The sequence below is a fragment of the Gossypium hirsutum genome, chromosome D03, assembly GCF_007990345.1.
Source record: "Gossypium hirsutum isolate 1008001.06 chromosome D03, Gossypium_hirsutum_v2.1, whole genome shotgun sequence".
NCBI classification, from domain to species: domain Eukaryota; kingdom Viridiplantae; phylum Streptophyta; class Magnoliopsida; order Malvales; family Malvaceae; genus Gossypium; species Gossypium hirsutum.
The window spans coordinates 53957160-53982538 of NC_053439.1; the positions used below are offsets into that span (position 1 = coordinate 53957160).

General features: G+C 33.3%; 3 protein-coding genes across 3 annotated transcripts; 2 read left to right on the forward strand and 1 right to left on the reverse strand.

Annotated features, from left to right (window-relative positions):
* The first annotated feature begins 571 nt into the window (after nt 1-571).
* Nucleotides 572-5128, forward strand: LOC107933741 (GATA transcription factor 26). The gene is made up of 8 exons (XM_016866028.2): nt 572-1137; nt 2453-2797; nt 2899-3331; nt 3532-3604; nt 3705-3808; nt 4001-4187; nt 4277-4379; nt 4470-5128. Exons 1-8 carry the CDS (start codon nt 1098-1100, stop codon nt 4772-4774), a joined length of 1590 nt encoding a protein of 529 aa, XP_016721517.2. The 5' UTR covers nt 572-1097; the 3' UTR covers nt 4775-5128.
* A 1414-nt stretch (nt 5129-6542) lies between these two features.
* On the forward strand, nt 6543-9357 carry LOC107933683 (COP9 signalosome complex subunit 8). The gene is made up of 5 exons (XM_016865958.2): nt 6543-7217; nt 7305-7384; nt 7866-8047; nt 8281-8388; nt 9132-9357. The coding sequence occupies exons 1-5, from the start codon at nt 7134-7136 to the stop codon at nt 9269-9271; spliced, it is 594 nt and encodes a 197-aa protein (XP_016721447.1). The 5' UTR covers nt 6543-7133; the 3' UTR covers nt 9272-9357.
* Nucleotides 9358-20079: 10722 nt separating this feature from the next.
* On the reverse strand, nt 20080-22585 carry LOC107933720 (probable serine/threonine-protein kinase PBL15). Its single transcript, XM_016865999.2, has 5 exons — nt 22036-22585; nt 21815-21950; nt 21112-21254; nt 20863-20986; nt 20080-20755 (listed from the first exon to the last, which is right to left on the reverse strand). Exons 1-5 carry the CDS (start codon nt 22456-22458, stop codon nt 20280-20282), a joined length of 1302 nt encoding a protein of 433 aa, XP_016721488.2. The 5' UTR covers nt 22459-22585; the 3' UTR covers nt 20080-20279.
* Nucleotides 22586-25379: the final 2794 nt, after the last annotated feature.

Below are 25379 nucleotides of genomic sequence, written 5' to 3' on the forward strand. Positions count from 1 at the left end.
TTGTATTATTTAGAATTAGGATCAAATCGATAGAATATATAAGTATTGAGGACTAAATATGTTATTATATCAGTTTAATGGTGGGTGACCAAAATAGGAACAAATGCAAAAGTTTAATGCCTAAATTGAAAAATTTTAAAGTTGGGTGACCATTTGTATAGTTTACCCTTTTATTTGGACCCACGCATTGACTATTTTTAATTTGTTTTTGTTTTTCTGGTAATAAAATTTTTATTATACATCAACAAAGCTAAAAAGTCTATTCAACAGCACATTACCAATATATTCTATTATTCTCTCACTATCTTATCATTTTGAGGTTTTTATATTCATTTCTTTTATTCTTTATAAATTAAATCATCAATTCAATAAAAAATTAAAAGGTGATTTCATTAAAAAAATTTAATCTTTTATTTATATTTTGAAGATAAAATTAATTTACCTACATTTGTGATAACAAATACAATCATAAATTACAAAAATGCAAAATAAATATTTATTTTTAATCTTTGATATGAAAACTAGAAAGAGAATAAGAGGTATATATATATATATATAATGCACATAAGACACACTTAACACTGCTATCTCTCTTTTCTTTTCTTTTTCATCCTCTTTTCCCATTTAACCTTCCTCTTTTCATAGCCATTTATTAGATTCCTTTCAATTAGTCCCCTTTTTTGTTTTTTATAAATTTTCTCTCCATTGGATTGTATAAATTCAAAGCTGAAATACCCATCTCTAAAATCTTTAATTTCTTCTTGGGTTTTAATTTTTTTGGCTTGTTTTAATATATGTATGTATGTATGTGTTTGTTTATTGGACTGATAAAAAGGACATACAAGCTTTTTCTGGGTTTTTTTTTTTTTGGCTTTTGCTTTGTTCTGTAAGCTAATTTAGCTTTCTGGGTTGTTGCAGAAAAGAAAAAAAGCCTTTAATACCCAGTTGAATATGTTATATAAAACTTGAAGAAATCAATCAAATTTATACAACCAAAAACTTTTTTTCAATTTTTACTACCAAGTCTCTTTTGGGTCAATAAAGACTTTTTTTCCCTTTTAATATATTTTCTTTCCCTTGAGCAAAAGAGAAAAGATATGGGAAAGCAAGGTCCTTGCTATCACTGTGGAGTTACAAGTGAGTTCTTGTTTCTCCAGTTTAACCTCTCTTTTATATATATATATATATATAAATCTTTAGAAATGAAAAAAAAAAGAGTGAATTTTGAGTTCTGGGATATATGTAATTGTCTTTTTTGGTGTATGATTTTATATATGCTTGGATAAATAATTTTATCATTGGAATTTGGAAGGGGGAATTAATTGTATGTAGAAAGATTATATGAACAAAGATAATGAATTTTAGAATATATTATGTTCTTTGTGTTAATTCTGTTTGTATATGAATTTAGGACAATTTTTAACTTGGGGTTTTGGTATTGAATTGAATTGTTTCTTTCAATCGCATTTTCTAAGCCTTATATCAATTGGGGTTAGTCTTCTTTGACTGTTGTTCAAATTCCCAGTGTATAAAATGAGTTTGAATTCTCTATTTTGTTGAATTCATATTCAAAATTTGATTGGTATTGGTTTTCCCATTGCTCCAATGATGTTTATAAGCTTTAATATCAAGTCAAACATTAGTTTTCCTTTTATTCAATTGAATGGAATGTTATTTTCTTGCACTATCATCTTTTTTGATCCTTTAGGGCTGCACTTGCCATTGATTTCTTATTCATTTTCTCTTAAATAATTTCAATGTTAAAGAAGGAAAATTTTCTCATGTCTGTTCTAAACCTCCAATGGACTCCAATTCTAATGTGTAATAACATTCTTTTCCATTTTGAAGTTAATTGTGTAAACTCTTTAGCCTTTAAGCAGTTCAACCTTGTTGAGGGGCCCGACTCCTTCGGGAGAAGTCTTTGAAGTGTTCTCTACCAGGCAGCTGGTCGAGTCCCCAACAATGGAAGGCATTGTCCCTTTGTGTGTATGTTGGGGGGGGGGTTGTCTCCTTTACTCTGCTAAGAGCCAGTGTGCCCTAAGAGGCTTGGTTCACAGAGCTGGGAGTGCTTCGGTTGGTGGAGATATGACTTGGAAGACTCAGAGGAGAGGTGCCAGTATAGTGTGTAGCATTAATAATTGAGGTCACCTGCATGTGGGGAGACTCGAACCACTAACCTAAGGCACTTAAGCCACATATTGCAGCAGAACTTATTTTGCTGGTCATTGATTGCTATTGGATGTTAAATTGTTTCAAGTAAAAGTGTTAAGGGAAGGGCCAATTGTCCTTGTTTGCCTTGGTGTAGACAAGAGCATCAATCCCGAATTTCTTTTAAGGAATTGCTTCCAACATTATGTTCTAAAATGGAGTTTTCAAATATCAACAAGAGCCATAAGCATATCTATTTGTCGTTGATCATTCTATACTTATTGACAACAATGCAATATGATAGGTACTCCTCTTTGGCGCAATGGACCTCCTGAGAAACCGGTATTGTGTAATGCATGTGGATCACGGTGGAGGACTAAAGGGACACTTGCAAAATATACCCCACTTCATGCTCGGGCTGAACCTGAGGATCTTAGAGCTTCTAGAGTGAAGAGCATATCTATAAATAAGGACAGAGAAGCAAAAAGAAAGCCAAATCATGATATAGCCATTGTTTCCCCTGATTACAACCTCGGTTTCCGTAAATTCATGGATGAGGATACTAGTAATAGATCAAGTTCTGGTTCAGCCATTTCTAATTCTGAAAGCTGTGCACAATTTGGCAGTGCGGATGTTAGTGACTTGTCAGGTTCGACAGAATGCCATCAGCGTTCCTTCATTAGTTGCATATTAGCATTATAATGATCTGAAATACTAATATAAGTTGTCTTCTTGTTTATCTTTTTCCAGGGCCTTCTCAATCTAATGTATGGGACTCAATGGTACCTTCTAAGAAAAGAACATGTGTAAATCGTCCAAAGCCGTCACCAGTTGAGAAACTTACGAAAGATTTATGTACTATTTTACATGAACAGCAGTCTTCTTATTTCTCTGTATCTTCTGATGACGATTTGCTTCTTGAGAGTGAAACTCCCATGGTTTCTGTCGAGATTGGACATGGAGGCATTCTGATCAAACATCCGAGCTCAATAGCTCGAGAAGAGGAATCAGAAGCTAGCTCCCTCTCTTTTGAAAACAAACAATATTCAATGAACGAGGCTTATTCGCATTCATCAAGCTTCCCTGCGTATAATGATAGCAAGGGCGTCAAATATTTGGGACATGGAATTGAAAAGGCTAAGAACCCTGCTGGACAAGGGATGCAGCATGAGCAACTTAAGAGGTAAATCTTTTACTTTTGTTATGGTATTTATCATTGTCACTCAGAAAGCTTAAGATATAAATGCCTTTATTGGAACAGTACATTTCTTATAGCAATGCAAAGCATGTAACTTATCTCAAAAGCTCCGAGGAGAAATGGCAGAATGGTGCTTTCATGTTGATTAATATGTCTTTTCTTTTTTCCTTTATGACATTTGGCAGAGACAAGGCTCAACATGAAAAACCGCTAATACTGGAAAGTCGTAATTTGCCGCTTTGTAACATAGAGTTGAGTGTAAGTCCCCTTATTAAGAAAGGGTTGAGTTACCATGATAATGTATGTGACTGCACATATTCTTTTCTCGTTTATGCGATGACCATTTTTCTTGGTGCAGGATATTATCAATTTTGAGGAGTTTGTGAAGCATTTAACAAAAGATGAGCAGCAGCAGTTACTGCAGTATCTACCTCCGCTTGACATTGCAAAACTCCCCGAGAGGTACCCTTTTTCATTTCTTTTATCAAGAGAGGGAAAATGACATCTTTCGCTTTCGTGTTTTGTCTGTAATGGGATGCATTTACTGATAATAATACCCTTTTTATTTCGATAGTATCTCATGTGCAGAAACCAGTAATGGTTGAAACATGATGTCGGAATCGGAATCACTGATAGTTTCCTTCGTGCCTGCAGCCTCAAAAGCATGTTTGAAAGTCCTCAATTCGAGGATAACTTGTGTTATTTTCAGCAACTGCTTGAGGAAGGGGTCTTTAACATCTCCGTTCCCGGGGTAAATGCTGAAGATTGTAAGACTTTAAAAAGACTTGCATTAATAAATTTGACGAGATCACACTGGGTGGAATGCCATCATGGACTTAAGGTTTGAATCGGTTTTCTTTAATGGTGACACCATGACTTGAACTTCTTGTCGTGCTCACTGCAGGCCTAAAAACATTTCTTTTGATGCAGAAATGTGGTAGTGTTGGAGTGTCTGTTATTACTAGAGGACCAAATGTCGTTCCTTTGAATAATTCAGCAACTGTGAAAAGATCACGGGATGGTCAAATTCCAGGTTCAAAACTTTTCTCTGCTGGAATTGCTCAAGTGTTGCAAGTTAGCAATGGCATTTTGCTTAAGAAAAATTGTATTTTTTGTTTTTCAGAAGCAAGGACTTTAATGAGTCCGAAACGAGTGATCATGAAAGCCACACACGAAAACAAAGAACTCATAGACAATGAGAGTTCTTGCTTTAGCCCGAGAAGCCTGTTTGCTTTGCCTCCCGATGGTAGCTCTCCCATGCTGGGTTCGCTCCATTTTGCCAATGAATGTTCAGACCAAGATTTGCTATTGGATGTGCCATCCAATGGCACGTTCCCACAGGCGGAACTGCTTCATCCTACTTCGAGTTTTGGGCAACAGGCAAGTACTAGTAGTAACTCACCACACCCACACCTTGTCCATCCCTAGCAATGAATTGTTTAATTACTAGAAACTATAAAAGTTATGCTCCTTTATGCAAGATTCTGATGAATGGGGTCGACATATTTTTCATGCCGAAAACTGAGGTTTGATGGTTGCTCGTTTCTTTTATCGAACTTATGATGGTAAGGGATGAATTTGGGGTGGGTATTTTTGTATAGGTTGACAATAGATTTGTAATATAGAGCTCAAAAAAAGTGCAGAAAAGGTAGTAGTTTTCCAAAGAATTGTGTATGCAAATGTAGTTTTTTTGCATACGAACATAATTTTAATGGTAAGCTAGACCTAAGTTCACTAAAATTTCACTCAACTTCAAAAAAATATAAAATGATTTTTGAACTATTCAAAACTTAATTTAAGTCATTAGATTGTTAAGTATTTTTTTTAGAGTTTATTTAGTAAGTTCTAAGTGATGATTTGATGACTGGTACTATGTCAATATCTATCAACAAGTACAAAAACATATTTTAGATCCAAATTGATGTGACGGTCAGTGTCGGCGATTAAAGAAAGAAGCTGTTTGGGTTTTGATTTATATATTTGTGATGTTTAAAATTGCTTCATGAAAGAAAAGTTGAACTATAAAAGAGGAGTGTTTTTAATTGGTGTAGGCGGTACGAATAGAGCAGGTCATATATTAGTGATTTTAACAGCTTAATGACTTAAATGAAAGATTTTAAATAGTTTAGTGATTATTTTATAATTTTTTAAAATTAAATAATCAAAACGTAAATTTATTAATAGTTTAATAACATTAGTTGTAGTTTACTCAATTTTTATGTACCTGATTAGTTTTCCCTTAGTGAAAAAAAGAGGATATTATGCATGATAAGGAATGACTATTCGAACTCGGATTAACTCAAAATTAAGTCACCTTTGTTTGCGAAATTTAAATTATACATTTTGTTATATGCATTTAATAAGTTTAAAAAAAATGAAAGTTTTAAAAAGTTAAGCAGATAAAATTCGAATGTCTAAACTTGAATTCTTATTTGCATAAAAAAGAAGCAGCACATTTAGATAATCAATATATAAAAATTAATATTTATAATTACTTTAAATACATCATAGATAATAATAAAAAATTAAATTCAAATAGTATTTGAACCTACTATGCTTAAATAATAATAAAAAATGAGTAAATTGTATGAACACAAATAATTGAGATGTAGTTATTCCAAGGAATAGAGGTGAGTCTTATAGTTATAATGGGAGTGGGAGCTTTTTAAATCTTCAAAAAGGGTATATGAGTCATTTGCTACTATGGCGGAGACAGCGGTGGTATCCATCGGGATATCGGTCGGATTTCGCCAACCCAAGGTGGAGTCACGGGAATTCGACAGGCCAAAAATATGAACGGTTAGGAAAGCTAGAGTCCTTCAAATTTCTATTTGTTTAATAGATTTCCCGCCCTCTTTTGCCTTTTTATGTTGATAGTGACCGTTTGATGACATGGCATGCCGGGCCTTCGATATAACTTGGTAAAATTCTGGTTTTCGTCCCTATATTATACTAAACTTGAAGATTTAATCCCTATACTTTGATATAATAATTATAATTTGGTCTTCCTAGTATTAGTAATTTTTTATATAAAATAATGAGACTGAATTGATTTTTTAAAATGATAAATTAATATAAAATAATTATTTTGATAATTATAATTTCATTTTTTAAATCACATATTTTTTACTTTCCAGCTTTTTTTTTAAGCAATGTAGATTAGAAAAAAAAATCAACTGAATTAATGATTTGGTTTAAAGAACACCATTAATAATAGTAGAAAGATAAAATAAAAACTTAATTTCTTAAATTAAATGTAATATAGGAAAAAAACCATAATTTTATCTACATATTTAAACAATAAAAAAAGTGATATTGCTTCGGCCGATCTTATGTATGACATTAATATATTTATGCTTCGATATAGGTTCTTATCTCCACCCTTTAAATAGAAGGATAATGTGCTTCAGCGTACTCAAACTCACGTCCTCCTATATTGGTAACAATATCAATTGCAATCGAGCTAATACGTAATCGATTCACTTATTCAAATTTTAGATAAAGCAATTAAAATATTTTTTAATACTTAAATTATAATATTATATATATTATTTTTTATTTAATTTTTATTATAATTATATAATATATAAAAATAAAACAACATAATATATTACAAACAGGTTATGTTTTCATTTTCTTTTAAATTTCGATAATTGGATAAAGGATTGGGCCTTTCAACTCAAAATGCGTATTAGTAGATCTTTCCGCCCATCCAATCCATATATATACACGACGAAAGGATAAAAAAAAAAAAAAGCCTTAAGTAATAGCAGCGAAGAAAAGAGAGATGGATTTCAGTGTTCTCAATGAAGCGTTGGCCTCTAAATCCTTCAATAAGATCGCTGATATATGCGATAATCTCATGCTTCAGGTAAATTTTCTGTTTTTGGGTTTCAAAATCTTAAATCGAATTTATAAACCAAAAGCGTTGTTTAAAAAAATTTGATGATTGAAACAGGTAGCAGCCGAGGGCGTTCCTTTTCGAGACGAATGGCCTTTCGCAATTCATCTTCTGGGTCACATCTACATCGATGATATGTAAAAACCCTTTTATCTTTCTTTTGTTTGTTTAATTAATGAATTTTATAATTTTGGGGTTTACATCTTTATGTGACTTTAGTTTCTTCAAAAAATGTTAATTTGGAGCTATGGGTTGCGTCAATTCGAGTTTTATAATTTTCGTGTTATTTTGATTTTGGGTATTTTTTTGTTTAGATTAAATCCATTTCGGGTTCGTGTTATTTTGGGTTCGAGTCGGTTGGTTTTCAAATATGATTTGATACTTGGATGGGTATGGTTTTCCGGTAATAGTGTAAAGGTTCTTTGTTGCTTTTATTTAAATGGGTCGAATCATTTCGAGTTTTACAACTTTTGTGTTATTCTGGTTTTGAGTTTGTTTCTCCTTTAGGTTAAGTCAGTTTCGAATTTGGATGGTTTTGGGTTTGGGTTATTATGGTTTTCAAGATTGTATGAACTCAGTGTAGGATTTGATACTTGGATGGGGATGTTCTTTTTGCAGTAATAGTGCAAGGTTTCTTTGGAAATCAATACCTCCTGCAATCAAAGAGAGCCAACCGGAGGTGGTTGCGGCCTGGAAAATAGGTCAAAAGCTGTGGACAAGGGACTATGCCGGTGTCTACGAGGCTATTCGTGGTTTTGATTGGACTCAACAAACACAAGTTCTTGTTGCCGCTTTCTCAGGCAAAGCTTTCTCTATCATAGTCTTCATAGTAATTTGATTAATTAGATAGATGATGAAATAAATATGTTTGTTTGAAAGGATGAACCTATATATGTTAATTCGGACTTTATGGCATGAAATAGGAGCAAAATCATGGAAAATATTTAACTTTATATTATAGAATGTCTTGTTGTGTATTAAAGATTTAGGTAATGTAGCAGTTGATGTGATTATTTTCGGTTCTGTTTTGTAGAGCTTTACACTAAGAGGATGTTTGAACTGCTGCAATCTGCTTATTCGACAATAAGCATCCAAGATGCAGCTCAATTTCTTGGAATGAGTGAGGAAGATGCCTCGAATTGTAAGCATGCACATTTATGTTTATGCCGTGAAGTTTCTTATTATTTTACTATTTTTAGATGTATTGCATAAGCTTCTTTTATTCACCGTATGTCTTTGTGGTGTAATATAAACATGTGATATCCAAAGGGATGACTTATGATGTAGTTTAGTGCTAAGAATTCACCGTTGTGGCCTATTGATAGCTTGGCTCAAATTCGAGCATCCATACTACTTCCAAATTATCCAAATAATGAAAGAAAAACAGAGAAGATATTATATAACAAAGTCAGCATCTCTAGATTACCTTAGGTACAAGCTCGGTTTTGTTTTTTTCTTTAAAAGAGAAAGTCAACGTCTCTAGGCTTCAAATTCTGCCTTTCAAGTGCTCCCCGTACAAGCATAATGTATGAAACTCGAGACTCTATTGCTACTAATACATTGTCTTAGTTCTTGGATTTTATGAGACAAGAATGGCTACGAAAAACTAAATTCCCATTGAAAAGCAATAAACTTATACAGTTTAGGGGTTACTAATTACAACGTTATGGCTTATGTGTGTAAGTGGGTTATTGGTTTTATCTGCAAAAGAGGATAGTAGATTCTGCAATGTTTCTCTGAGCCTCTGATAGACTCTTTTGAGGGTTGTTTTAGCTTTAATTAGGGTTTAGGGATGCTTGTTACTTAAGGATTACAAGGTTTTCCAAGCCTTGAATAGACTATTTCGAGGTTCATTTTTAGCTGTTTCTTGGTTGTCACTTGCAGATGTACTCGGACAAGGTTGGACGGTCGATCCTACTTCTCGAATGATAACCGTGACGAAGCAGGCTATCGTGAAGGAGCAGAAGTTAGACCCGGGCAAATTGCAGCGACTAACTGAATACGTCTTCCACCTCGAACATTAAATCATGTCTGTAATTTCTGTGATTTTTTGACTGTCTTGTTGAATTTTTCTTTTAAGCAAAGTTAATGGTTCTAATCATTATGAGTATTTCAAGAGCTTGTTCAAATTTCATTCATATTTGATGTTTTATTTTTCTAAGTAAAAAGATCTCTCTAATCTTTCAATTTTGATATTAGCAAATTGGTCAGTCCCAGAGCAATTTAATTTCTATTTATTTATTTTGAAAGTGAGCCATTAATGATCATTAATTATTACGTTAATATTTTTTCATGAATTTTACATAAATTTGATTGGTATAATAATAAATTTAGCTTTTATAATGTATACTTTCTATAAATATAGTTATGATTTAACGAATTTAGTTTATAATATTTTTGCAAGTATATAAATGTTGATGTTAAATTTGTTAAATTTTATAGAATCAAGATAAAATCAAAAAAGGGTAATTTTGTTATTATACTAATCAAAATTACGCATAGTTGAAATATATTAAGTTGTGATTAGTTGTCCTTAATTATTCACTTGCAAAATTGATAAAGATTAAATTGCTCAAAATATTTGGAGGAACTACCTTACTCAGTTTCGAAATTCACAGGGACTAGAGAAGCTTATTTACCTTTTTTTTGAACTGTTTCAATTAAGGGTGACAATGGAGTGAAAAATGGGCGAATGTTTTTAAATCTACTAGCGATTCACAGTTGACATGTTTTGCTCTGCTCTAAATATATAACCTTTATGGATGTTGAATATATTCATCTCCACTTCATCTCTTCTTGTTATGCTACAATTTAATTTTTGTTATTTATTTTTAATTTTTTAAATGCATAACTCTTAAATAATTTAACCATAAAACAAATGGTTTTTTTTTCTATAATACATTAATATATATTTCCTTATTAATATATATTTTTGGCCTGCCGGTTAATTTTTCTTATTAACTCTATTAAAAATTAGGGGAGGATAAACTAATGAATTCTCAAGGAAGAATTTATAAGTGAGTGTTTTAGAGTGAGTTTGGATGGGTGGTGCGTTTACCTGCGGTTAGTGTAAAAACAGCGGTGGCGGTGAGATTAGATACTGTAGCGATACTGTAGCATGAGACAAAAAGTAAGCTAAACGCACCGCACCTAATCGCCCATACCCACCCTTAGTCTTTAGGTACAAATGTGAGATCTCTATACTTGGAGAGTGATAGAGTGTGATTCATTTGTATTTGTAGGTTGTAGGTCATAAGTTAGGAAATATTTTTATGGTGCATTTTAGTGATTTGAATTCCTTTAATGTTTGTTTCATGACTAGTAATGAAAATGTGTGTTGGTTGTGAAATAGAAGATTAGAACATGCTAGCATGTGTCATTTTTAAACTTCTTAAGAAAGGTCTTGTTGTTGGCTTACCTAAGATGTCTCTTAAATGTGATGCATATGTTAAAATATAGTTTCCACATAACAATGGAAGTAAGGTGAGATGACAAATGTCTCTCTTATCTTAATCAGTGGTTGAGAGTTCAATCCTCACCTTAGGTATGGAGCAACTTTAAAACTCGTGGTCAGCATTTACCCTTTAATGAGAAAGTATTTCAATTAATTCACTTTAATCTTTTTGGACCAACTAGGATTATGATTGGGAAGATAAGGGTTTAGAAAAAAAGAGGAAAAATAGGACCCTAGAGGAAATGACTAGAACCATACTTTTGTGAAAATGATCTGTCAATAAATTTTTTGCTACATTATAATTAGAGCTATGGTTAAGCCAATTTTAAAGAAAGTTTCATATAAACTTTTTAAAGGGCGAAAGCCTAGCATTAGCTACTTTCATCTTTTTTGTTGCAAATGTTTTTTTTAATTAAAATAATGGAAAAGATACTTTGGGAAAATTTCATGGCAAAATGTATTTTTCTTGGATATTTTACAATTTCTAAAGCCTATAGAGTTTTTAATAAAAGAACCTTAGTGGTTGGGGAATCTGTACTTGAAGGTTTTGACGAATCTAATTCTCCTTCTAGAAAAGATTCTTTTGATATTGATGATGTAAAATTTTATCAAGATGATTTAAGTGAAGCATAATAAGGATAGTGAGCACAAGATGAATTGGTTCAAGAGCCTAAGCAAGATGATCTTCATGAACCAAGTCAAGTGGAAAAGGAAGCTAGCCACCTAAAGGAGCTCTCATATGTCAAAGATGACCATACCATTGGTGATCCATTTAAAGGGAGTTATCGATGTGGTTAAATGTGTATTTTTTCTATTTTTTGTTCCAATTCATGCATTAATTGATTTAAGGTTTGTTTATTCCTATATCTGTATTAGTATGATTAAAGATGGAGTGTTCTAGTAGAGTTGTTGGAGATAAGAGATTTATGCTTCTAGTCTTTTGGGGACAAAATGGAGTCAATAGAGTAATTTGTAAGCAACGACCTTTGGAGATCCAAGGAGTTGTCTTTTTAGCTAATCTTATGGTAATGTCGTTTCATGAGTTTGATATTATTTTGGGTATGAGTTGGTTATTGAAACATAGTTTGGTGGTTAATTATTATTAAGTAGGAGAGTCTGATACCATTTGTTGACATGAAACAATTACTAAGTAACAAACAAAGTATGAGCAGAAGTGATTGCGAAAAAGGGCACTTCTGTAAGCACTATGACAACAAAAAGAAAAACAAGGGATAACAAAGTTGTTTATGAAGTTTAGTTTTCCTACATTTGTGGAGCTTAGTTCAGTGAGAAGAATCCACAGTCTTTAAACAATTACAACCAGTAAACCTAATTCTAACACTCCCTAGTTTGGAATCCTCACTCTTGTACCTTGAAGACTAGATCTCTCACTACTAAATTCTCCTATTGAGAACTTAGTTTGTAAAACCACAACACATGTTTTATAATCAAATGCACTCCCACAAATAATGTTCCTCATTTCAAACAGATAAGTGCTCTTAAAATTCAGTACATCAACCTATACAAGTCTTTCAATTATATAAGAATTTCAAGACTTGCTAACATAATAAAGACCAATCACGATCCCTTCTAAATAGTAGCTAAAATAGCTGAAATATAATATAATATAAACAACCAATGTAATATGGACTATTGGCAGATAAGACTTCAATGTTTCAATTCGATCTAACTTCCTCAAACCAAGGGATTTGATTTACTTGATCTGATCCGATCTTTTAAATAAGATTCTCTAAGTGATTTACTCTTCATTGATTAGCTTGATACAATCCAGAATCTCATCTTAGCATAAAGATACAATTCAATAAATTGACAACCTTCTAAATATGACAAGTTTTTTTTGTCGTGGTGGTGAAAGAAGTGAGCACTTCCTCAAGCACATTACAACAACTTCAAATATTTCAACCAACTTGTATTTTATTCTCATAGATTAGGTGAAATAATTGGAAAAAAAGTGACTCTAAAAATTATTTTTGGTAAGCTTTTACGGATTGAACTTCCAAATTATATTGCTTCAGTATGTCGACCATATCTTGAGCTAAAGAACTCCGATTTCAGCCCATAATATACCATTTCGAAGGGACGATTTAGAATTAAAACATCAAGAAGGTGCCCAACAGTGTCCTAGAAATTTGCAATGCAAATCTACCAAAAACCTAGAAAAACTCATTTAATTTATTAAAGGCACTTTTGTTTTTTTTCTCTCTTTCTCAAATTTTTCCTATAAATACATAGTTTTAGGTTTAAAATTAAAGATAGTCACATAGAACCACCTTAGTATTATTTCATTTTTGTGTTTTATTTTCTCTAAGTTGCTAAACTATTTTTCTAGTCAAAGAAATTTTGATGTTTTGATTCTAAAATTTTGTGAGATCTAATTTATACTTCATCTTTTCTTTTTCTTTGGTATTTGGATATCTTTCATTTTATTTTCAAATATTCAAGTTTGTTGAATATAGAGTCCGTCTTTGGTTGCTTGCAATATTTGACTTGTTAATTAGAATTTAATTGTTTAACTGGTTCTAATATTTGTGATGAATGACATGGTTGTGTATGTTGAAGTATGCAATTCATTATCATATGCATATGTAATATGGTCTTAGTGAACCTTTGTATGTTTATTGGCTAGAATTGGGTCTCTTCCATTCTTAAAGCTATTGGTAAATTGAATCCTAAGCATTCTATTAGCAACAATCTTTGACTTTTCAAAGATGGATGGTGTCAGACAATTGCCACCGAAAAATCTAAGCATTTAAGGCACCGAAATTTGGTTTGAAATTTGGCATAGAATAATTGCAATTTTGGTCCCTAATTGTATAGGGACTTTGCAAGTTGATCCTTGAGCTTCAACTATAAATAGGCCTAGCTATTTCTCATTTTCACCATCCCACAAATGCCAGTCTCTACTTAAGGCATTATTCTCTCTCCTTATTTGTAAAATTTCACTTGTATTTTGGAGTGAAATATATTTGGTAGTGCCCGAGGACGTAGGCAAAATTTACTGAACCTCGTTAAAATTCTAGTGTTCTTTATTGTTTATTCTGCATATTTTGCGAGTGTGATTGTAGTGATTTATTGTGCTATTAAATTACGATAGAGGGATATTCTGGCTAGGAAAGACCTGGTACTTAAGCGATCTTCGTGATCCACCTCTCTTTCCTGGGAATTGAACTTAGTGTGATTTTTTAGTACAATAATTTTACTCTTTTACACGCTTCCGCGCAACAATTGGTATCAGAGCTAGATTCGTACTTGGAGAATACGACTGTTTACGATACTATACGTATACGGTATTATTTATCCACGGCACTATACGTATGCAGTAGTTGGGATTGAGGAGAAAAATGGCAGAGGCATCGTCATCAACAAAGACTACCGTGACCAATGCAAAATTTGAAGTAGAGAAATTTGATGGTACCAATAATTTTGGTATCTGGCAATGTGAGATCCTGGATGTCTTATGTCAGCAATAGTTGGATATAGCTCTTGAAGAAAAACCTGACAAGATGGATGACAAGGAGTGGGCCAAGATCAATAGACAGACGTGTGGTACAATCCGCCTACGTTTGGCTAAAGAGCAGAAGTACTCTGTCATGAGGGAGACATCAGCGAAGAAGTTGTGGGATACACTGGAAGAAAAGTTTCTAACGAAAAGTCTTAAAAATAGGTTTTATATGAAAAAGAAACTTTTTCGATTCACGTATACACCCGGTATGTCGATGAATGACCATGTGAACTCATTCAATAAAATTTTAGCAGACTTGCTAATTTTGGATGAGAAATTTGAAGATGAAGACAAGGCATTATTGTTGTTGAATTCTCTTCCCGATGAATATGATCATCTTACCACCACATTGCTTCATGGGAAGGATACGATCACACTTGATGCAGTCTGCAGCGCGTTGTATAGATCTAAGACTCGAAAGAAAGATAAAAGAGATCACAGAGATACAACTGCAGAAGTCTTAGCAGTAAGAGGTCGTTCACACAGCAACAAACCTGGTAGAAGGGGCAAGTCCAAAGGGAGACCCGCCAAAGATGAATGTGCTTTTTGTCGTGAGAAAGGGCACTGGAAAAAGAATTGTCCTAAGTTACAAAAGGGCAAGGCTATTTTTGATGCATGTATAGCGGAGCATGATGAGGAGTCATACGGATGAGTGGATCTTGGATTTGGGATGTACTTACCATATGTGTCCTAATAAGGACTGGTTTTCTAGTCTTGAAGAACTAGAAGGTGGAGTTGTTTTTATGGGCAATGACAATGCTTATAAGACAATGGGAGTAGGTACAATCAAATTGAAGAATCATGACGGCTCAATCCAAGTCTTGACAGATGTTCGCTATGTACCTAGCTTGAAGAAAAATCTCATCTCATTAGGGGCCCTAGAATCTAAAGGGCTCACAGTCACTTTGAGAGATGGATTACTAAAGGTAGTAGCTGGGGTATTGACGGTGATGAAAGGCACTAGAAGAAATAACTTGTACTATTTAAATGGAAGTACAGTTATTGGATCAACATCAACAGCTTCTGCGAAAGATGCATATTCAGAGGCTACCAGGTTATGGCATAGGCGATTGGACATGCTGGTGAAAAAGCTTTGCAGACTTTGGCGAAGCAAGGCTTGTTGAAAGGTGAAAGTTCTTGCAAATTGGAATTCTGTGAACATTGTGTTCTGGGCAAGCAGACGAGGGTAAAATTTGGTTCAGCAATCCACAGTACGGAAGGAATTCTGGACTACGTTCACAGTGATGTGTGGGGACCTACCAAAGTGGCTTCTTTGGGAGGTATGCACTATTTTATTACTTTTGTTGATGATTATTCAAAAAAAGTATGGGTGTATCTAATGAAAAGAAAAAGTAAAGTTTTGGATGCATTTCTAAAGTGGAAAAAGATGGTGGAGACTCAGACTGGTCGAAAGGTCAAACGACTTCAATTAGATAATGGTACTGAGTACAAAAATGACCCATTTCTTCAAGTATGTCAAGATGAGGGCATTGTGCGACACTTCACTGTTCGGGATACACCACAGCAGAATGGGGTGGCAGAACGTATGAATCGGACTATACTGGAGAAAGTTCGATGTATGTTGTCCAATGCTGGATTGGGCAAGGGATTTTGGGCTGAGGCAGTTACATATGCGTGCCATCTAATTAACCGGTTGCCATCAGCTGCAATAAATGGAAAAACTCCTATGGAGATGTGGACTGGTAAACCCGCTACTGATTATGATTCTTTACATGTTTTTGGTTCCACTGCATATTATCATGTAAAAGAATCTAAGTTAGACCCAAGAGTAAAGAAAGCATTATTCATGGGTATAACTGGTGGAGTAAAAGGATACTGTCTCTAGTGTCCCGATACAAGGAAGATTGTTTTCAGTAGAGATGTGACTTTTGATGAATCAACCATGATGAAGAACAAGGATTCACAAAAGGATGACAAAACCAGTAGCACTTTGCAGCAGGTGGAGCTTGAAAAGGTTAATGATGATCCAGCTAATATTGAAGAAACAAATGATAAAGAAGTTTCGACCCAAGAACTTCAACAACAACAAGATTCAATTGCATATAGGAGGCCAAGAAGAGAGATTCGTAAGCCTGCTCGCTTTGATGAAATAGTGGCCTATGCACTTCCAATTGCAGATGATGATGTTCCTTCTACTTACACAGAAGCAATAAGTAACCCTGATGGTGTAAAGTGGAAGCAAGCTATGAATGAAGAAATGCAGGCTCTTCATAAAAATAGGACTTGGGAGTTGGTGACACTGCCTAAGGGAAAGAAGGCAATTGGAGGCAAATGGGTACATGCAAAGAAGGAAGGATTTCCTGGTAAAAATGAGATTCGATACAAGGCTAGATTGGTAACAAAGGGTTACGCTCAGAAAGAAGGAATAGACTACAATGAAGTGTTTTCTCCAGTTGTGAAGCATTCGTCTATTCGGATTTTGCTAGCCTTGGTTGCGCAATATGACCTTGAACTAGTTCAGCTTGATGTGAAGACGGCCTTTTTACAAGGTGATTTAGAGGAGGAAATCTATATGACTTAGCCTGATGGATTCAAGGTTGCTGATAAAGAAAATAGGGTTTGCAAATTAACGAAGTCGCTTTATGGATTGAAACAATCTCCGAGGCAGTGGTACAAGCGATTTGATCAGTTCATGAAAGGGCAAAGGTACACAAGAAGTAAATTTGATCATTGCGTATATTTTCAGAAGCTGCAAGTAGGAACTTTCATATACTTGCTCTTATATGTTGATGATATGCTGATAGCATCTAAGAGCAAAGTTGAGATTGAGAGATTGAAGACTCAACTCAATCTTGAATTTGAGATGAAAGATCTAGGTGAAGCTAAGAAGATTCTTGGCATGGAAATATGTAGAGATAGAGCTCAAGGCAGAGTTAGTTTGTCTCAGAAGCAGTATTTGAAGAAAGTACTACAACAATTTGGCATGAACGAGCAGACAAAACCTGTAAGTACCCCGTTGGCTTCTCATTACAAGCTTTCTGCACAACTATCTCCTTCGATGAATACGGAACGAGAATACATGTTACAAGTTCCGTATTCTAATGCAGTGGGTAGCTTGATGTATGCAATGGTGTGTACAAGACCCGACATTTCACAGGCAGTTAGTATAGTGAGCAGGTATATGCATAATCCTGGAAAAGGACATTGGCAAGCTGTGAAATGGATTCTACGGTATATTCTGAAGACCGTGGATGTTGGATTACTGTTCAAGCAGGATACTACACTTGGTAAAGGTGTTATTGGGTAGGTTGATTCTGACTATGCCGGTGATTTGGACAAACGAAGATCAACCACCGGTTATGTGTTTACACTTGCTGGAGGACCAATAAGTTGGAAGTCTACACTGCAGTCTACATTTGCGTTGTCAACCACAGAAGCCGAATACATGGCTGTAACAGAGGCTGTAAAGGAAGCTATTTGGTTACAAGGTATGGTTAAAACATTGGGATTGGTTCAGGAGCATATTGACGTGTATTGTGATAGTCAAAGTGCTATTCATTTAGCAAAGAATCAAGTCTATCATGCACATACAAAGCATATCGACGTACGATTCCATTTTGTGCGGGAAATTATTGATGAGGGGAAAATTCGTCTTCAGAAGATCAAGACTACAAATAATTCCGCAGATATGATGACCAAGGTGGTAACAACAATCAAGTTCGAACATTGTTTGAACTTGATCAATATCTTGCAAGTTTAATAGTTGAAGAAGGCACTATCAAGTATTGTTGTCAAAAGCAGAAAGAATTGTATGAAGATAAGATTATCCTAATCAAATCTTCAAGGTGGAGATTATTAGCAACAATCTTTGACTTTTCAAAGATGGATGGTGTCAGACAATTGGCACTGGAAAATCTAAGCATTTAAGGCACCGAAATTTGGTTTGAAATTTGGCATAGAATAATTGCAATTTTGGTCCCTAATTGTATAGGGACTTTGCAAGTTGATCCTTGAGCTTCAACTATAAATAGGCCTAGCTATTTCTCATTTTCACCATCCCACAAATGCCAGTCTCTACTTAAGGCATTATTCTCTCTCCTTATTTGTAAAATTTCACTTGTATTTTGGAGTGAAATATATTTGGTAGTGCCCGAGGACGTAGGCAAAATTTGCTGAACCTCGTTAAAATTCTAGTGTTCTTTATTGTTTATTCTGCATATTTTGCGAGTGTGATTGTAGTGATTTATTGTGCTATTAAATTACGATAGAGGGATATTCTGGCTAGGAAAGACCTGGTACTTAAGCGATCTTCGTGATCCACCTCTCTTTCCTGGGAATTGAACTTAGTGTGATTTTTTAGTACAATAATTTTACTCTTTTACACGCTTCCGCGCAACACATTCGTTATAAGATTATTTATCAATGAAGGAAATAATTAATGATGTTTGTCTTGATTATCGAGAAGGGAAAAAAGATTGGTTTCTAAGCATTCATCAGGAACAGTAACCAATTTATCACAGAATATTGTAAATTATTTCTGCATCAATGATCAAACCCTTGAATCAAAAATGAGATTTTACCTTTGACTAGGCTTTCTTCATATTTATTTTCTTAAATTTTAATTCTGATATTTCTTTTGACATTTTTAATTCAAATATTCAAGTTGAAAAGATTAGTCAACTTGCGACGAATTTTTGGATGGGATCTAGGAATTTATGGGTTTAGATGTCTAAAGAGTCAAAGAGCTATCTCTTAGCTTTGAAACACACTTTGAATCACTCGATTTCGAGTTCAGGAACTCAAGTTATGACCGTTTTAGTGAAAACTGTGTGAGCAGAATTTTTGAACGGGATTATTATGAAAGTTATGAGTTTCAGACTTTTTATTCGAGTTTAAATTCTCCTATTAGGTTTGGGTTTCAGGCTTAATTTTTATTTTATATGAGTCCAATATTGTATTTATTAAGTTTTATTATTTTATTATTTATTTATTTATTTATTCCGAATTTTGGATAACTTTTAAGTATTTTAAGTTATTTAGGAGTTTTATATCAAAAAGAAAATTTAGTTTAAAACTACTTATTTAGATTAACTAGAATTTTGGTATACTTTAAGAGTTTTATTTAGATATACTTAGTTAGCCTATATAAAAGCCTCTTCATTGTACACAATTCAATCAATTCATTCATTATTCACTTTGAGTTGACAAAATTCTCTTTGAGTTTTCTTTTTAAAGAATTTCTTTTGAGCTTTCTTTTAGAAGATTTTTAACAATCTTTTCAAATTGTGGGAATTATCTTTAAGCTTTTTTTTACCAAGTTTTTTTTCGGAGGAGAAATTAGAGTAGTTTGAAGGGGGTTGTGGATTCATTTTATTTCCAAGGCTCCTTAGGACTTCTACACGTCACTCTCCATCTTTTTCATTTATTTCTTTATTTTCTTCTTATTTAATTATTCAAAATTTAGATTTATTTAATTATTTTTTTCTATCTTATTTATCTATTTTAATTGCTTCCTTTAATCTTTTTTAGATCTAACTTGGATTTGTTTGCGTTTCTAGTTGTTTCAAAATCCAAGTTTCTTTTCAATCATCTAGAGCTCTAAGTCAAATTCCCGACTTTGACAAACTTATGTGCATGCTTTAACCTACTAACACTTGTCCAAGTTGTAGATTTGACTTAGGGCTTTAGATGATCGAAAAGAAACTTAGATTTTGAAGCAATCTGAAATGCAAACAAATCTAAGTTAGATTAAAAAAAATTAAAAGAAAGAAATTAAAAAAAATAATTAAATAAATCCAAAATTTAAATAATTAAACAGGAACAAAATAAAATAAAGAAGATAAATAAATGGCAATGATGAACACTGCCTTTACGTGTCAAGTGGCAACTTACTCCGACAACTGCAGTTCCTTTAATTTTTTTTTGTTTTGAAAGCTTGTATACATGATATATAGCAGCTTGTCCCCATTGTTCAAATATTTACAAAGCACAGCTGCATTAATTTTTGAAACTTGCTTATATATACTTACAATCATAAATACATTAAAGATTAGAAAAGAAATATATAATATATATTATGGTTGACCTGAATGAATCATACAACCTTCCTTGGAGTTGGAACAGCTGAATTGGGTTTTTTATTCTGAACACCAACTGAACTTGATCTACTTTGTGCTCTAAAATTAGGAGCAGAACTAGGAAGTCCAGTCTTTTTAGTAGAGTTTGAGGAGACAGGCCATTGCCCACAAGAGATTGCCATGTCCTTGTACTCTAGTAAGGATTCAAGTGTTTGAATAACGACTGTCATCTTCGGCCTGTCTTTTGGGTTCAAACTAATGCATTGTAAAGCTAGAATAGCCATTTGTTTTGCTCCTCTCACTGAATACTGGCCGCCAAGTCTTGGATCCATAATATAGCGCAGCCTTCGACTACTATTTAAGTAAGGTTTAGCCCAATCAACTAGGTTTTGCTCATTCTTACACCGCGATTTGTCCACTGCTCTTTTCCCTGTAAGCATCTCTAATAAGACTACTCCGAAACTGTAAACATCGCTCTTTGTGGTCAAGTGACCTGAATGTATATCAATCATAACAATAGTGTCATGTCATGGTCAGTTTCTATTCATCTCAGATGCCATCAATCATAACACACATATAGATAGATAGATCGATCCTAACCTGTTGATACGTATTCTGGGGCAGCATAACCATAGGTACCCATAACACGAGTTGTGACATGCGTGTTTGAGCCCTCAGGTCCTATCTTGGCAAGTCCAAAATCCGATAATTTAGCTGTAAAATCCTGATAAAGCAAAATTAATCAAGAAATGGTCTTACATAAATAGAGATTTTTAAAGCTAATTAAGCTTAACTTAAGCCACATATATATATATATATATATGCAAACAGAACAACACACGTACGTACAGAATGAAGCAAGATATTGGAAGTTTTGAAGTCACGATATATGACAGGATTCTCAGCCCCATGCAAGAATGCAAGCCCTTTCGCAGCTCCAATGGCTATCTTTAATCTGGTTCCCCATGGTAGTGACGTTGAGATCCCCGGCCCTGTTATCGAGTTAATTTTTTTAAAATTATAACTATTAAATTGGGAATATTTAATCTGTTTATCGGGCTTCTAATTTTTACAACATGAGGATTATATATACTAGATTATGGTACGTAAATATTTTTTTATGTAAGAAATATATTTGTTAAAAATTGATTTAAAAATTAAATGAGGTTTTAGTTGAAATTGTAAGGTTAAATGTTTAAAATTTATTGTTTAATGTGTTAAAATCTTATTATAATCAAGACTAAGTTGATGGTTGGTTCACTCGTGATTTTAACTCAGTTTAGGATTAAGTATGAGGCAAGTTAAGTAAAATTTCAAAAAATTTAGGGGTTTAATTAAAATTTTAAAAAAATTAGGGGCTTAATAAGAATTTAAATTTAAAATTTTTGAAAGGATTAATGAAAATTTTTAAAAATTTTAAAAACCTAATTAATTTTTTTTAAAAACTTCTAAAAGCCTCAATAAAAATATTCTAAAATTTTGCCAACAAAGCTTTATAATCTTAAACTTTAAACCCTGAATACTACCGAGCTTAATTGTCGGAAATACTTGCTTTTGAATAAATGATTCTCCAAACTTCCTCTGGCCATGAACTCATAGACAAGGAGACGTTGTTCGTCTTCACAACAATACCCAATCAATTTCACTAGGTGTGGGTGCCGTAGTTGCCCCAACAATATCACTTCAGCCTGCAACACACCCATGTATATATATAATGATTAAGAAAGATTCAACAGTGATTCAAGGAGTCCATGTAGGTGTAAATAAGCTTACAAGCCATTCACGGTGTCCTTGTAGACCTTCAATGTCCAAACGCTTGACAGCAACAGCTTGAGGTCTCAACCCTTGCCTTAAATTCTCATCCACGTAACCTTTATGCACAGTCCCAAACCCACCTTCTCCTAGCATATAATTGGCAGAAAAATTCTGGGTTATAGCCCGTAGCTCACTTAGTTGAAAATCGTACAAATCAGGACCGAAAGATTGTGCAAGATCCTCGTTGATACGAATAGACGATGAACGGCTAAGATCGGAAAATGACAATCGTCGAAACGATGGTAACGGAGCAATGTTCTTGGAGAAATCGGATTTGGATGTCCTACAACGGCTGAAATTGCCCAAAATTGTTTGGCTATCAGCTGAACAACAATTTGAAGTAAATGGCCTCCAAGGCTTTGAGGATTCGGTGGTAGCCATGGTTACTATTTAGCAAATACACAAATTAAGATGAATATATGTATATATAAGAGAAGATGATATATTATATATGTGATAATGGATTGGCTGGCTAGTGGCTACTTATGATAAAAAACTACATATCATATATAAAGATATAAAGATAGTTAAATAATAATATGATTTGGCCAGTATCTTTGAAGTGTATATATATATATTATAATATTCTACCATAAAAGGCTAGACAGACGCCAATTTTTGTTCTAACTGCTCTAACAACTACTCTGCTCAATGGAACAACTTAGGGTCCCTTTGGATTCTAACGCACTACAGTGCGTTGATAAATTTCCCCTTTATTTTCAATCGGACTGCACTGGGATTGGACTGGACAGCCTTTGGAACATTTTGCTTCCAGCACAGTGAGGAGCTTCTACCGCACTGGACAGCCTTAAGCTGACTGGTGGTAAAAGCTCCAGCTGGGGCAGTAGACATTGGGAAGACAATAATACCCATACTTGGCTTGGCTGATGCAAAATACTCAGGCGTATGTATATAAACACACACATTTATAGAAGCAGTATATGAACAAACATTGATATTTTATACATGTTATGTTAGACATAATTGAGAAAACACCCTATATTTTAATCCAATCAACAGCAGTAAATACATAACCATTGATGTTTATAAACAAAGGAAAGAAATTGAAAAACCCAGTAGGGAAATCGTCAACATAGCTGATGAGCATTTTGAGTTTGCTGCCACCTTCAGAAACAAAACAAGAAAAAAAAACGAACCTTGGTATGAGGCCAAAGTTGATCAGAAAACACATGCATTGTGCAACCTTCTTTACCCGATTCCCACTCCACAACATGGTGCTTGCTAAGACACCTGATCCAAAGCAAAACCAGAAACAATCCTACTGCCTCAATTTGAAGAAGCAACCGTAAATGGGAATGGGAAATGGGAATGGGAAATGGGAGGAGGGGAATCGATGGAAGAGGGGAAATGGGAGGAGGGCACGGTGGAAGAGGGGAATCGATGGAAAAGGGAAGATGGGAATGGGGAAATTGCATTGTATTTGTGTATTTTAAAAATAAAAAAATATATGTAATGTATTTTAAAAATAAAGAAATATATGTAGTGTATTTTAAAAATAAAAAATATATGTAGTGTATTTTAAAAATAAAAAAATATATGTAGTGTATTTTAAAAATAAAAAATATATTTAGTGTATTTTAAAAATAAAAAATATATGTACTGTATTTTAAAAATAAAAAATATATGTAGTGTATTTTAAAAATAAAAAAATATATGTACTGTATTCGGTTTATTCGAATTACTTGAAGCATGAAGATCCAATATTTTCTTAATTCGCATACTAATTTTGAACTTAAATCATGATAATAAAAAACTATGGGATTTGTGAAACAAATTAGGGAAACATTTCTTGTGAAGATATAGAACAACCCCAAATGTACAGAGAACTTGAACCAGTTGAATCAAAGACTCTAGTGTATTTTAAAAATAAAAATGGCCAATATTAAGAGATATTCCAAGTTATTCATTCGACAAGTAAGTTTTAATAGTTATTGCAACAATGATTTTGCATAATTACATTCGAAGACATGCTTGGTCAAATGATGAGGATTTTCGAGAATTTGAGAATATACCGGACATGCCAGTCTCTTCAAGCCAGTTTGACAGAGGTGAATCGAGTTCTTCTAACAGAGAAAGCGACCTTGAAATCATAATGTTAAGGGAAACCATTGCAACTAGTTTAATGAATCAATATTTGTAAACACATTTTGTATCATAACCTAATTTCTAGTAATAATGAAACTTGTTATGTCTTATGTTACTATATTTTTTTTATTAAAAATCATCCGTTTAGATACTTCAAAATTTGATCCAAGTATAATGTTATTATTTGTGAAAATAATATTTATCATTGTTATAAAAAATATTTAATTATAACTATAAAAAATTAAAAATAATTATCATTTTATCTAATAAAGAATTTAAATTAATTATATAATTCATTAAAATATTGGAAGATACATTTTAATATTTTATTAAATAAATTTGCATATTTTAATAATTTTAAAAAAGTAAAATAATTTAAATAACTTCTATTATATATCAATTCTAATATGAATAACTTCTATTATATATCAATTCTAATATGATGTCCTTAATAGTCATTTTTCATTCTTACCTCACCGCTACAACTGCGTTTGAATCCAAACACACACTCCATCATTGTTTCTAATCTCACCGCTACAGTACCCAATCTCACCGCTACAGTAACTAATCTCACCGCCACCGCTGTTTTTAACCTCACCGGAGGTAAACACACCGCCCAACCAAACTAGCCCTTAATTTCTTTTGCTTTTGAGTGAGTATAATATCTATATCTAAACCAGAAAGTTCAGCATATGACGTAATAGTTGTTCATTTTATCTATTAATTCTATGATCAGAGGTCTGATATCCGTTTATGGGAATAAAATATATTTTGTGGCTAACTATTAATCTTTCAAATTACTCTCATGGTGAATATCTCTCTCTATATATATATAACTGAAATACTTTAACTAGTCTGACCAAGAATTGATTAATATGTCAATTTAAACAAAAAGTTGAATCAATTTTTAAAAGAATCGCTCGAAACCCGTTAAACTAGATGAATATAACCGGTGCTTCTTGAGATGAGGATGTGAAATCGGAGTGGTTGGGGTTTGAGAATATAATGATGTATGCATAATATTCCTAATCTTAGAAACTAAGCAGCCACCTACTCCAATATTTCATTTCTCAAACACATTAAAATATTCACAAGCGTGTTGAAATTTCTGCTATCTTATTTCCATTTACTGCTTTTTATTATCATTTTAGTACTCATCTTTATCATAATCAAGTGGTTGGTTGTATCAATTAAAA

Excerpts from the sequence above, each read along its gene's own strand:
- LOC107933741 (XM_016866028.2), top strand. The coding sequence starts at position 1,098 with ATGGGAAAGCAAGGTCCTTGCTATCACTGTGGAGTTACAA. Across the intron at positions 3,605-3,704 it reads TTTGTAACATAGAGTTGAGT|GATATTATCAATTTTGAGGA; the intron begins GTAAGTCCCCTT and ends TTCTTGGTGCAG. Across the intron at positions 3,809-4,000 it reads ATTGCAAAACTCCCCGAGAG|CCTCAAAAGCATGTTTGAAA; the intron begins GTACCCTTTTTC and ends TCGTGCCTGCAG.
- LOC107933683 (XM_016865958.2), top strand. The coding sequence starts at position 7,134 with ATGGATTTCAGTGTTCTCAATGAAGCGTTGGCCTCTAAATCCTTCAAT. Across the intron at positions 7,385-7,865 it reads CACATCTACATCGATGATAT|TAATAGTGCAAGGTTTCTTT; the intron begins GTAAAAACCCTT and ends TTCTTTTTGCAG. Across the intron at positions 8,389-9,131 it reads TGAGGAAGATGCCTCGAATT|ATGTACTCGGACAAGGTTGG; the intron begins GTAAGCATGCAC and ends TGTCACTTGCAG.
- LOC107933720 (XM_016865999.2), bottom strand. The coding sequence starts at position 22,458 with ATGGCTACCACCGAATCCTCAAAGCCTTGGAGGCCATTTACTTCAAAT. Across the intron at positions 21,255-21,814 it reads GGAGAATCATTTATTCAAAA|GGCCGGGGATCTCAACGTCA; the intron begins GCAAGTATTTCC and ends ACTCGATAACAG. Across the intron at positions 20,756-20,862 it reads CCCAGAATACGTATCAACAG|GTCACTTGACCACAAAGAGC; the intron begins GTTAGGATCGAT and ends ATATACATTCAG.